The 15,217-nt window shown below is 29.5% G+C and overlaps 1 protein-coding gene across 1 annotated transcript; it reads right to left on the bottom strand.

Annotated features, from left to right (window-relative positions):
- Nucleotides 1–1,917: 1,917 nt before the first annotated feature.
- On the bottom strand, nucleotides 1,918–3,639 carry LOC145958109 (uncharacterized). The gene is made up of 3 exons (XM_083074580.1): nucleotides 3,458–3,639; nucleotides 2,377–3,254; nucleotides 1,918–2,285 (listed from the first exon to the last, which is right to left on the bottom strand). The coding sequence occupies exons 1-3, from the start codon at nucleotides 3,637–3,639 to the stop codon at nucleotides 1,918–1,920; spliced, it is 1,428 nt and encodes a 475-aa protein (XP_082930706.1).
- Between the last annotated feature and the right edge of the window lie 11,578 nt (nucleotides 3,640–15,217).

The following is a 15,217-nucleotide window of genomic DNA, read 5'->3' as shown; positions in this document are numbered from 1 at the left end:
GTCAGGGCTAGCTTGGAGTTGAGGTGTCCGCTACGAGACGGGGAGTTTTGATCCTCGTGTTAGAGTTATCATTTTAGATAGCGGTTTTGTCTATGCTCGACCGGCACTAGAGAATATTATTTTTGAGATTACTATACATATATGAAGTTTTATTTTATAACCAGAAACTTAATTATTTTCATTTTTATTTGTACATGTGTTATCCAGCTTAATATTTTTCTGAGTTTCACTAGCAGTATTGCGATTCCACTAAGTGTAGAGACCATTACGAGTCGTTACAAAATGATTTTTTGATAACCCAAAATAAGGATTAAAATTTGATTATTAATAAGATAAAACGAGTGGAGTAGTATCACTTTGTCACCTCACATATTTATAATCAAATTTTAACTCCTATTTTGAGACAATAATTTTTTTTAATTATTTTTAATTTAAACAAATTTTTTTTAGAAGGATAAATTAATATAAATGTTATCCATTTTATATAATAAATTGTTATATATAATTGATTCGATGTGTGACGTATCCATCGTAGTGGTAGTTACAGACTTTTTTTTAATATACTGTTTTTTTTAATATATTTATTTAAATAACCTAAACCCAAATATATTTACCTAAATATACCATTTAGTTTTTTAGGTGATTCTCAAAGGGATTTTTCCAAATTTTTTAAAAATCCCTTTGAGAAATCGGTTACCCAGTAACCGATTTCTCAAAGGCCCTTTTTTTTTCGTTTTTTCCTTTTTGTTTTGTTTTTTTTGATTTTGAATTTTTTTCTCCAGATTTGTAACTTTATTTTTTTAGTTTTTCAGTTTTAAATTTTAAGTTATTTTAATTTTTTTATTAATTGTAAATAAAATAATTTAGTTAAGTTTTTAGAATAAGAATAAATAATAAAATAATTATTAAATAAATAAATAATGAAATAAATATGAACTTAAATTAATTAAAAAAGACAAATTTTTTATTTAAAATGATAGTAAACAAAATACAATATTTGGAAGGTTTGATGACATTTTAAGCTTGGTAACTTGAACTCCCTTGACGATAAGGACATTTCTTCTTTGAGTGACCTACATTCCTACAGAGAGAACACCTTCTTGGTTGTCCTGGTTCAACCATATCCATTTCAGTGCGTATTCTGGATGACTTTGGACGACCTTTTTTATTTCTAATATTTTCCGGATTTGGTATGATTTGCGGTTCTTCACAATCCGGCCAATAAGATTCATTAGGCAGTTAACCAAATAATTCGTTATACACATTTGAAACATATTGTAATGTGTATACCGGATCTATGTAAGATTTATAATCATGGTGAACATGCTTACATGCAGCAACAACATGGGAGCATGACATGTGTAGCTTTTGGAATTTTCCATAGTCACACCAGTTGTCATGTAGTCTAATCGTGAAAGTTCCAGTAGGTCGTGTTTCCCTTGGGTTAATGGTCTCTTGCACCAAAAAACGTGTACTGTGACGATCAAATTCGAGGACATGATGTGAAGTCCCACATCGGTTAGGAAGGAGAACGAAGCATGCCATATATATGGGTGTGGATACCTTCCTTGTGTGGACGCGTTTTGGGGGTGGCATGCGTGTCATTGCCAGAAGCAAAACCGTGAGGGCTGCGGCCAAAGCGGACAATATCCACATACGGGTTGCTGGGCTGTTACATTTGGTATCAGAGCCGGGACCCGGGCCGGTGTGCCAGCGAGGGCGCTGGACTCCCTTGAGGGGGGTGGATTGTGAAGTCCCACATCGGTTAGGAAGGAGAACGAAGCATGCCATATATATGGGTGTGGATACCTTCCTTGTGTGGACGCGTTTTGGGGTGGCATGCGTGCCATTGCCAGAAGCAAAACCGTGAGGGCTGCGGCCAAAGCGGACAATATCCACATGCGGGTTGCTGGGGTGTTACACATGATGACTATTAGCCTTTGATTCTGCATCTCTCATGGCCCTATTCATTATTTCATTATAAACTTGGCCAGCCCTAAGTTTAGCATCGACTTCCTTCCCCTTTTGGATGAATAAGGCATTACATCTCTTATAAGTCGACATGATGATTGCAGAAATTGACAAATTTCTTGTTTTTTTAAGAATGGAGTTAATTGCCTCAGCCAAGTTGGTAGTCATGTGTCCCCATTGTCGGCCACCGTCCCATGCAAGAGTCCATTGTTCTTTGGGTATGGTGTTGAGCCATTCAATTATACCTTCGGTTTCTGGTTCGCTCCTTAGCGTGTTGTAGTAGTAATTGAATCTTGGCTCAGTCATCCCATAAGCTGTGAAATCAGATTAAGAAAAAATGAACAATTTAGTAATGTTGAAATATGGTGAAACAAATTAAAGTAATTAATGATGCTAACTATATACCCATATTGATGATTAATTTTTTTCGTTCTGTATTCTTGAAATGCCTCATGAAGTTTTGAGCTATATGGCGAATACAAAATACATGCACTGAATTCTCGGGTGTCCAACCACTACCTTGTCTAGCGTAGGCATTTTTGATAGACTCGTGCCTGTCCGAAATTAAGCAAAGGCCATCTTGAGGGAAAACATGTCTTTTGAGATAATGTAGAAAGAAAAACCATGCCTCTGCTGTTTCACCCTCAACAATTGCAAAGGCAATTGGAAAGATTTTGTTGTTACCGTCTTGAGCCACGACCACAAGGAGAGTTCCTTTGTATTTGCCATACAAGAATGTGCCATCAACTTGAACAATGGGTTTGCAGTATTTGAACCCATCGATACAAGATTTAAATGTCCAAAATACTCTATGGAATTGAACATAATGATGAACCATCTCACCTTGTTGGTTGTATAGTGGCCTTGTTTGCTTCTCAACAACAAATCCATTAAGAAATCCACTCATGGAACTAAGCAACTTGGGTAAATCATAGTAAGATTGTTCCCAATTACCATGTAAGTCTTCAATTGCCTTTTGCTTTGCCATCCAAGCTTTGCGGTATGAGATCGTGTACCCTTCAGCACTTTTGATGTGTGCTATTATTGTTGGAATAGAAATGGATGGATCACTCTCCATCAAAGGAAGAATACTTTTGCTAATATATACATAGCCAAGGTTAACATGATCTTGTGTAATAATAGGTGATGAACAAGAATGCTCACCTGATAGCTTACGAAGCTCCCATTTTTGGCTTTTAGTAATAAAAGTCGCTCTGCACCTCCAATCACATGTACTGTTAACACAGCGTGCAACAATTAATATTGGTGACGATTTCTCGACCCTGTAATACAAACCTTTATTTATATGGTATGTATTTAAAACATGTTGGACTTCCTCCTTTGTGTTGAAAGTCATGCCTTCAAATAGGCTGTCAGGAGAGTACTCGACATCAACATGGTCAAGTGTATGTCTATACTCTGGGTCGGTGAAATCTGTTTGCAAATCAACATTATGCATGTGTGAAGGAAAACTGAATGTGCTTACGTGCTGAGATTGTTGTACAACACGATCTTGTTCATCTTGTTCATCGTCTTGTTGGAGTCTTGCATCATCTTCCCCCTCACTGAAAGGACCAACTTCTTCTTCAGGAACTCCAACTTCAGGGACTCCTTCCTGTTGTTCTTCTTGTTGGACTCCAGATGTAAGGAGGTTGGTAAATGATCCATGTGTATGAAAATCGTCTAATGATGGTTGGTTTTGATGATAAAAAGGTTGGATTGTGATATGAAGAAGGTTGGGTTTCATAGAAAGAAGGTTGGTTTTCATACGAAGAAGGTTGGTTGTGATAGGAAGAAGGTTGGTTTTGATAGGAAGAAGAAGGTTGGTTTTGATAGATAGAAGGTTGGTTTTCATAGGTAGAAGGTTGGTTTTCTTCTTCAGAAATAATTGGTGTGAGATCTGCATATAGTTCAGTAGAATTGAGAATCGATTGAGAATCGAGAATTTGTTGGAGGTTGCTGGCTTTGCCGAGGTTGCGAAAATAAGACATTTTAAAATCGATGATTGTTTGATAACGTCTTTGGTGGAGAGGTGGAGACCTGAGACACATACTTTTCACTTCCCAGTTGGTGAGTGCACAGTGACTTTGGAAGATGTGGCACTACAATTGGGTTTAAGGATTGACGGCAAACCAGTAACAGGACCAACTTTGTTTGACTGGGATGAATTATGTTACGAGTTGTTAGGTTTCGTACCTCCAAAAGGGGAAGCTCTAGTTGGCTCAACCATAAAACTCAAATGGTTAAGAGACCATACAATTGCACTACCAGATGAACCCACTCAACAACAATTGCTTCAACATTGTCGAGCATATATCTTAGGGTTGATCGGTGGTTTCATTATGCCAGACAAGTCAGGTAATAGAATTCACTTAATGTATTTACCATTATTGGCTGACTTGGAACGTGTAGGACGATATAGTTGGGGTTCTGCTTGTTTGGCACATTTTTATAGAGAATTGTGTAGGGCAATCTATCCATCCTCAAAGAAAATGGGTGGATGTTCTTTGCTTCTACAGTCTTGGGCTTGGTATAGAATGCCCTTCATCCAACCAAGAGTCCAACGGGATATTACATTTCCGCTAGCATCGAGGTATGGCTTAATTTTTATACCACTTTAATACATCAAACAAGTAAAATATTTAACCTAAAATTTTATAATTGTACAAATGTTTTAGGTGGTCATGAAGAGGGCTAAGATTTTCAGGGACGCCCCATGGAGACTTACTTGGCTACAGATTGAGATATGACAACATGAACCATAACGAGGTAATACAATGTAAACTTCTCTCAAACATACTCTCTTTAACACCGAACAAGTAAAATAGTTAACCTTTTTCTTTTACAGTTTCTATGGATGCCATATAGGGAGTTTCAGTCCTCATTGCCACCACGTGCTTATAAGGATTCAAGAATATGGACTGCTTGTACGACTTTAACTTCATTTGCAGTTGTAGTCTGGCATCAAAGAGATAGAGTCCAATTGCAATTTGGCTTATGGCAACCAATCCCCAACGAAGCTCATAATCTTGATAAAATGCACGACATAGACATGAGAGGACATAACGACACCAACTGGGCTCAACAACATGCAGACTGGATTTCCATTTGGAAAGACAGACGCAAACATGTTATTTTTGGGGAACCACTTCAGGGGCCTCTCCAACACACTCCAGAGTATTTACAATGGTTTCGTGCTAATTCTAAATTATTTCTTTGTAGCCAGTATTCTTCATCTCATGCATCCACTTCTAGTACGCAACTCCCAACAACAACTGCAACAACATTCCCAATGGCTGGAGATAATCACCCACCTTATACTATGCAACATCCTCAATATCTTATCCATCATTTCATACACACCATGAACAATTCATGTACACACCACCATCAACAACAACTCCAACAGGGGACTTCATGAGCAATCTTTTCGGCGTCGACGTACACACGCCACAAAGTGCATATAATTACATGCAAAGCATGAATTTCCCTTCATTTTCGTCTTATCACTCTGAGGTCGGTGGAAGTGGTTCATCAAATCTAGTCACCGATACTGTTAATATACAACATGACGAGGACCAGGTTGAACCACAACAACCACGCATTGGTCGTCGAAACCCAACAAGGAACCGACAACCTCTGAGGTGTGGAACGAGTGGCCATAGACATCATTAAAGTTGGATTCTAATTTACTACATTGTAATTCTGCTGTTGTTTTTTTTTATTCGATCTCCTATTTTATTGTTGTATTTTGTTTTTATTTCAACTTGTTCATCTCAATTAATGTTGTTTTTATCTAAAGTTGTCATTTATCATAATATTTTCTTTTTTTAATATTCTATTTAAATTTAATTTTATTCAATTTTATTCTTTAAATTTAATTTTAAATACATTTTTATAATCTAAATTTAAAATAATAACTAAATTAATTATTTTAAATTTCATTATAATTTTTTTAAAATTCTATATATTTTAAACTAAAAAACTAAAAAAGAAATTATAAATCTGGAAAAAAAAAATTAAAATAAAAAAAAAACAAAAAAGAAAAAAGAAAAAACGAAAAAAAAGGCCTTTGGAAAATCGGTTATTGGGTAACCGATTTCTATTTTTCAAAAATTTGGAAAAATCCCTTTGAGAAATCGGTTACCCAATAACCAATTTCTCACCTAAAAAACTAAATGGTATATTTAGGTAAATATATTTGAGTTTAGGTTATTTAAATAAATATAAAAAAAAACAGTATATTAAAAAAAAGTCGGTAGTTACATTCTGTACATGGCTTAACTTCGGAATTTGGTGAGAAAGGTGTGGCTCCAGGTTTGGCACCGGCACAGTTTGAACTTTGAAAATCGACAGAGGAACATAATTTACTTTAAACAACGACAGTGCTATTTTAGTAACTTTTCACCGATTTGATAAGTACATGAATAAAAATAAATAAATAAATTCAGACATTGATCATGCGATTCATACTATATATGTTTTTGCTTTTTTTTCATTTAGAATAAATACAATTGTCATAAAAACACTAGTTAAGCCCTGCACTAGTATAACAATTGAATAAATATTTCATTAATAGATTTTACTATTATAAAAGAAAGGTGTTAGAATAGTATTCAACCTGTAATCTCTTCAATAATTTTATAACAAGTAACGATCATGTACAACATAAATTGTAGAGTGACAAAAATATATTTTTCGTTCTTTATATTATTTATTAGTGTTAATTTAGTCTCACTTTAATTAATTAAATCAATTTAATCTCATATATTTAAAATGTATCTCAATTTTTGACCTTATGTTTCCTTTATTTAAATACTTAACAGATCTGACACGTGGCATGATGACATTACACGTGTCATGCTACCATGCCACGAGTCATGTCATCATGTCTCGTGTCATGATATCATGTCATGTGGCATGATAACATGACAGGTAGCATGAGACGTGTCACTTTCGTTAAATATTTAAATAGAAAAAATGAAAGGTCAAAGATTGAGATATATTTTAAAGATGTGAGACTAAATTGATTCAATTAATTAAAGTGGGACTAAATTGACACTAATAAATAATATAAGAGACGAAAAATATATTTTTGTCATTATATATAGAGTTGTACGTCAAGTGGCATGACATCATGACACGTAGCATGACACTTTTGTTAAATAATTAAATAGAAGAAACGAAAGGTCAAACATTGAGATATATTTTAAAGATGTGGGACTAAATTGATTCAATTAATTAAAGTGGGACTAAATTGACACTAATAAATAATATAAGAGATGAAAAATATATTTTTTGCCATTATAGAATTGTACGTCAAGTGGATGATTTTTTCTTATATAGTTTACTAAACTGTGATGTTAATTTTATTTTAATCAAGATAATTCCGTAGCTTATAGGTTGGCAAAGTTAATTGACTTTGATGTTAGTCCTATTTTTTTTTATATATCTCCTCGTGTTGTTCAATAGATTATCAATAAAATGAATTAAATATATTTGTATTAAAAATTTAAAAATTATACACTAATTTAGCATTTTTGAATCTTTTTAATTATTAATAAATATATTTCTTTAAAATAAATGAAGTTTAGAAAAAAAAAATATTCTAGATTGTTGTTATAAAATTTTATTGTAAATATATGATTACTCTTAATATATATATATATATATATATATATATATATATATATATATATATATATATATATATATATATATATATATGAGGAGGGTTCAAACACCACCGGTGTAACTTTTATTAAGTGTTACACCACTCAATAACTTTATATTAAATATGAATTTTGAAAATCCAACCGTTAGATTGAAAGTTTATATCTCTTAGATCATATATGTCAAAATTTGTTAAAATTGAACAACAACTTGAAGGTAATCAAAGTGTTCATATTTTAGTATATTTTGAAATGTATATATTATGTCAATTTTGTTTTATGAGAATGAAATATCAAATTATCTTAGATTAATATAAAATTTGATATATATGATTTAAGAGATATGAACTTTCAATCTAACGGTTGGATTTTTAAAATTCACATTTAATATAAAGTTATTGAGCGGTGTAACACTTAGTAAAAGTTACACCGGTGTCGTTTGAACCCTCCTCTATATATATATATATATATATATATATATATATATATATATGTTAAGACATTCTGTACTTTTATATTAATATATATATTAATATTATTTTTTATTATTTAAAAATTTAAGAGTGAAATAGTCTAAAAATTATGTATAATAATAATGATAAAATTACTTTTATATATATATATATATATATATATATATATATATATATGAGGAAGAATTCGTTTACTTCAGTTCAATAACTTATGTTCTATATCAAATTTAAATGATCTAACTGTTTAATTTAAAAAATTTAATCCATAGATCAAATTTGTAAATTTTAAAATATTTAAAAATTATTTAATACTTTGTTTCATTAATTCAAATTGATGAGTAATCATAAAAAATTTTTATATGTTGAATTGAATTAATGAAATGAAATATTAAGCAATTTTAATTTTTTTAAAATTTATAACTTTAATTTATATATTAAAAAAATTAAATAAAAGATATTAATGTGTTTATGAATGACATTATTCAATAGTTACTTGATGGAAGCACTTGGAGAAGATGAATGTTCTTCCAAGCTTTCCATGCAAGGACCGAAATACTCTTGAGGCAACCTTCAAAATAAGGCTTGAATCTCCATGAAGGAACCTTCAATGGAGGTTTAAGCAAGGAAGGGATTCGGTTACTCCTTAGCTTGAGGTAGAAGCTTGAGGAACCAATCAAAGGTTGAAGCACCTTTGGTAGAAACCTAAAGAGAGAATTCTCTATGGTTTTTAGGAGAGACTTTTGGGAGGGAAATCTGAAGATTTATTTCTCAAATGTTCAAAAGTGTTTACAAAGAGTGAAGGAACAAACACTTATAGATCCTAGAAGCAAGCTAGGTGGCGCCAACTTCACTAGCCAATATTGGAGCCAAAAATTCAAATTTCAAATGGAAATTTGAATTCAAATTCAAGGCTCCATGTGCTTAGTCCGTGAATATGGGGCTGCCATGCATCTAAATGTCATTTAGGGGACATTTAAAGTGTATTTGCAGCTACACATCACTACAAGAAAAATGATAAATTGCGACGCACAAATTGCGACGGTTATCTAGAAACCGTCGCCGCTTTGATATTGCGACCCTTCATACGACAGTTTTTCAAAACCGTCGCAAAATTGATCAACATTGCGACGGTTATCGTAAACCGTCGCAAAATTTGTTTTATATTGCGACGGTTTATCATAAACTGTCGCAAAATTTGTTTAACATTGCGACGGTTTATGATAAACCGTCGCAAGTTTAACATTGCGACAGTTAATCATAAACCGTCGCAAATTTAACATTGCGACAGTTAGTCATAAACCGTCGCAAAATTTTCAGCATTTTTTTTTTTAGAATTTAAATTTTTTTTTGAAGTATTATGTATATTATCTTAATGAACTTATATTTTATTAACAATTTTATATATACTTTCTTTAACATGAGGTACACGATTTTTTTTTCTTTATATAATTTCAAAATCGTGACTAGAATATAAATTTATCTTTCAACAAACTTATAAATTTATCTTGTATGTAAGATGTGTTAGAGTATATAAATAAGTATAATTATCATTTTATAACTTAATTTTTGAGTTATCACATCACATATTATTGAATAATTTACAATGTTAAATTTTATAAATTTTATTTTAAATGTCCATCTTTTTAACACTATTAAAAATATAAAAATAAATATGTTAAATTTTATAAAAATCCAGTTTAATTTATTTATGATATAAATATGTTTTTGATATCTAATATATATTTTTAGATGATAATTTATTTTAAAATATATCTTATAATAACAATTCTAAATGGAACATAAATCTTCTGATTTTTCTTATTTTGATTTTTTTAATCAATATATACAATTTTACTATTTTGATTTTTTCATTCAACGTATACAATAAATAAAAAACACAAAAGATAAACATGCATGGTAAAAATTTTATTTTATCAAAAAACTTTTATTTTAATATATTACATTATAGATGTGAATATTAAGACATATATATATATATACATATATATTATAATTAAAAAATTTTAAAAAATTAATTCATTATTGAGAATTTTTTTTTATTACATGAGAATTAATTTCTTTCAAAAATTTGACAGATATAAAATAAATAAACGTTTTTTCTGAATCTATATTTTTATTTTATTAGAATATAATTTTTATTTTTTAAAATATATTATTTTTTTAGATAAAAAATTATGTATATGTCAAATAGTAGTGGGGCAAGTGCCCACTATTCCAAACGTACATCCGTCCCTGTATAATTATACCAATGTAACTTTTATTAAGTATTATGTTGCTCAATAACTTTATATTAAATGTGTATTTTGTAAATCCAACCGTTAAATTGAAAGTTCATATCACTTTATAAGTGTATATCAAATTTTGTTAAAATTGAACAACAACTGGAAGGTAATCAAATTGTTTATATTTTAATGTATTTTGAAATGAATATATTACATCAATTTTGTTTTATAAAAATGAAGTATCAAATCATCTTGGGTTAATATAAAGTTTTGTATATATAATCTATGAGAGATATGAACTTTCAATCTAACAGTTGGATTTACCAAATTCACATTTAATATAAAATTCTTGAGCGGTGTAATACTTAGTAAAAGTCACATTTAATATATATATATATATATATATATATATATATATATATATATATATATATATATATATATATGAGGGGGTTTATAATTACATCAGTGTAAATTTTACTAAATATTACACCACTCAATAACTTTATATTAAATGTGAATTTTGTAAATTTAACCGTTAAATTGAAAATCTTTTACTATTAAATCATATATACAAAATGTTATATTAATCGAAGATGATTTCTTATAAAAATAAAATTAAATCTGTCAGAAAATTTATATTTTCGATGAGAAATTTTTTTGTAGGAAAAGCTATATTATTGATGGAATATTTTAGAAAAATTTATATTTGTCGAAAATGTAAGAACTGGTTTTAAATTTGATATGAAAATATTATGATATAATTAGATAAGATTTTAAGTTAGTATTTTATTAATATTTGATAATTAAAAAATAAAACAAGGATAAAATTTTATATGTTTGATTTAAGATAACTTACAAAATAACTCTTGGTAAAGTTATTCCGCTCAATAAATCATAGTGTGTTGAATTTCATCGATCCAATTAATTGTTAATTTAAAAATTATTAAATTTTACTAATAATTAATATAAAAAAATTAATTAGTTTTGGAATAAATTATTTTCTAATTAACAATATAATTGAAACATTAATTATTTTAAATTATTTAACTAAAATCTTATTGCCAATTTACTATATGATCTTAATATTTTTGTATAACTAATATCTGGTTTTAAATTTGATATGAGAATATTATATATAATTAGATAAGATTTTAAGTTAGTATTTTATTAATAGTTGATAATTAGAAAATAAAACAAGGATAAATACATTTTTTTTGAATTTTATATGTTTGATTTAAGGTAAATAAATATATTAAATTAATTAATAATTTATTTAAAATATTAAAATTTAATTTATAAGTATGTAATAAATAAATATTTATAATTTTATAAATTATATTATCATTATAAATTAAAAAAATTTAAAATTTAAATTATAATTTTAAATCAAAATAAGTAGATGTTAATTATAAAAGTAAGTACATATAAATAAAGAATAACTAAATATATTATTATTATTATTATTATTATTTGTAATATAAAATTATTATATATTATTATTATAGTACAAATATGAGATTGTATATTTGAGAATGACTTAAATGAATTAATTTGTACAAGTTATACTGGCAACATACATATACATTTCGGTAGCTTACTCATCAGAACTTCACAGTTAAGCGTGCTTGACATGGAGTAGTACAGGGATGGGTGACCTTCTGGGAAGTTTCCCAGAAATTGCACAAGTAAGGATAAAACATGCTAAACAGTGAAATATCGTGAAATAAAATCCTTGAAAGGCCAAATACGAGGATTGTTACATTAATAAATTTATTAAAATAAAAAAAAATTATAATTTCCGACGGGTAAAAAAAGGGTTGTAATTATAGAGGCATTTGGTGCGACAGTTGATGAAACGGTCGCAATTCCAATTTTGCGACGGTTTGTGCAACGGTTCTGATAACCGTCGCAAAATTGCCTGGTGACGGACGATTCTGCGACGGTTCCCGAACCGTCGCAATGTTGTCTTTGCGGCAGTTCTAAATGAAACCTAGATTTTAGCTTCTTGGAGGTTGAAGCAAGGAAGGGATTCGGTTACTCCTTAGCTTGAGGTAGAAGCTTGAGGAACCAATCAAAGGTTGAAGCACCTTTGGTAGAAAACCTAAAGAGAGAATTCTCTACGGTTTTTAGGTGAGAATTTTGGGAGAGAAATCTAAAGATATATTTCTCAAATGTTTAAAAGTGTTTACAAAGAGTGAAGGAACAAGCACTTATAGATCCTAGAAGCAAGCTAGGTGGCACCAACTTCACTAGCCAATATTGGAGCCAAAAATTCAAATTTCAAATGGAAATTTGAATTCAAATTCAAGGCTCCATGTGCTTAGTCCGTGAATATGGGGCTGCCATGCATCTAAATTTCATTTAGGGGACATTTAAAGTGTATTTGGAGCTGCACATGTTCAGCCATGCTTGGCAAGAAACATGTGATCTAAATGCATCTCAAATGACTACTAAATGAAACCTAGATTTTAGCTTCTTGGTCTATTTTAGTATTCCTTCAATATTCCTATGCTAATGACCTAAATACAATGGCCAAACATATACAAATATTAGGAAATAATAAAAGAAACAAAATGAGCCCAATATTGGGTATCAAAAGCCCAAAGGCCCACAAAACCCAAAAACAGACCCAATAAGCCTTTGGCCAAAAAATGCTAATCTATGTGGTCCAAAATACAAGACCAAAATATGTGAAACCTATACTAATAGAATATGTACAAAATATAAGAAAAATGGATATATCAAGAGATGACCCATGTGGAGCTCAAATAGGGCCTTCTAGGCCCATCGGGCCCATTGGGCCTTGACTGGTCCAAACCTTCATGCCTAGCGCCCATTCCTCTTGGTTCCTTTAGTGTGTCACCCCTTGCCTTCCTAGGCATGATTCCATCATTACTCTATTTCGTTGACTTTCATACAATGAACAAAATTGTTTATTACTACATATATGTTATTTCTTTTTATTTTAATTGATATTTATAATTTATTAAAATATTTTTAAATTTTTAATACTACTATTTTTCTGCATAACTATCTATTTGATAGACAATATCATTTACATACATGTCAGTATTTATATATATATATATATATATATATATATATATATATATATATATTTTTTTTTTTTTTTAATTTTGGATAACATATCAATAGGTGAATTATCAACATTGCTTAATTTTGATAATTAAGAAGATCAAATTTACAATAATTTTTTTAAGGAAATAAAATTACACAATCACATAATTATGAGGACAAAGATGGATTTAAGATTTTTTTTTCTTCTGCATATGGTAACTGTTGGGGCACATTGAGGGTTGGATGATAGTCTTAATTATATGGTTTTTCTCAGGAAAAAAAAATACATGTGCACTGAAAAAAGAATTAAGTTAATTTTCCTATTTTTAGAAAAATAAAATTTATCTATTTTCAATTAATTATTTGTATTCCTACTAGTCCACTAGAAATATTTGAAAACATTAATACTCATTAGTTCGAGAATCTCTTGCTTTTCATAAATATACAGCGGGCTTACATATTCTTTTTTAGAACATAGACATAAGTTTAAAGTTTAAATGTTGATATTAACGGTTGTTATAAGTGGTTTGTCATTTGATGTCAAAGTTTGATACCTAATTTAAACATGAAATTATGCTTAAAAGTATTATTCTATTCCAATGTTTAAGAGCTGATCAGTTAATAGAAGTTATACTTTTTTATTAAATAAAAAAAAAAGATTTAATCACTCCATGTAAGAATAATTAATATTGAAATTAAATACAAATCAATCACTATACTCATTCATATATATATATATATATAGAGGAGGATTCAAACAACACCGGTGTAACTTTTATTAAGTGTTACACCGCTCAATAACTTTATATCAAATGTGAATTTTGAAAATTCAACCGTTAGATTGAAAGTTCATATCTCTTAGATCATATATATCAAATTTTATATTAATCTAAGATGATTTGATACTTCATTCTCATAAAACAAAATAACGTAATATATATATTTTAAAATATACTAAAATATGAACACTTTGATTACATTCAAGTTGTTGTTCAATTTTAACAATTTGATATATATGATCTAATAGATATGAACTTTCAATCTAACGGTTGAATTTATAAAATTCACATTTAATATAAAGTTATTGAGCGGTGTAACACTTAGTAAAAGTTACACCGGTGTCGTTTGAACTCTCCTTATATATATATATATATATATAAAAGAAAAGTATATTAAGGGAATGTAATTTTTATGTATTAATGAGAATTATCAAACTCAATTTTTAAATTAAAATGAGGGTCTCATGATTTCTTGGGATAAAGGCTTACGTCAAGTCGTGTGTTATTGGTCTGATTCTCTTATTCTAGTGGATTTGATTCATAGTGACACTTGAGTTATGCATGTATTTGCGAATGAGTTGGCTTGCATTTCTGATCTGTTAGCCAGAGATTGGGAGAGTTTGCTTTCTCATACTGTCCAGGAAAGTAATAGATGTGGAGATGCATTAGCTAAGCGGGGAGGTTCATTGAATGAAGACCTATTTGTTTTCTTAGAGGCTCCTGTATTGCTAGAGAGGTTGTTTCTGATTGATTCGGTTGGAGTTCCCTTTTTTTTTGAAGGGTTAGGAGTTACTATTTTTTTCTATTTGTTAGTTTTTGTTTCTTTTCTCATTATGTACCAAAAAAAAATTAAAATGAAAGATGATCATGATTAAAACACTTATGAAAATATATCGTGATCTTTCACTTATTAGATTAATTTTCCAAAATTTTCTAACTCTTAATCCTACCATTGTGACCACTAGCATAATTACAATCATTGTTGTCATCACTAGACT

Source organism: Cajanus cajan, chromosome 5 (genome assembly GCF_000230855.2).
Source record: "Cajanus cajan strain Asha chromosome 5, NIPB_CcT2T_4, whole genome shotgun sequence".
Taxonomy (NCBI): domain Eukaryota; kingdom Viridiplantae; phylum Streptophyta; class Magnoliopsida; order Fabales; family Fabaceae; genus Cajanus; species Cajanus cajan.
The sequence above is the reverse complement of the archived record's forward strand: the minus strand, read 5'-3'. Positions and strand labels throughout refer to the sequence as shown.

Bases quoted from the DNA above. Each gene is read 5' to 3' on its own strand.
- LOC145958109 (XM_083074580.1), bottom strand. From the start codon at position 3,639: ATGGATCATTTACCAACCTCCTTACATCTGGAGTCCAACAAGAAGAAC. The intron at 3,255-3,457 runs GTAAGCACATTC...TTTGTATTACAG, and splicing joins TTGTACAACAATCTCAGCAC to GGTCGAGAAATCGTCACCAA. The intron at 2,286-2,376 runs GTATATAGTTAG...CTGATTTCACAG, and splicing joins AAAATTAATCATCAATATGG to CTTATGGGATGACTGAGCCA.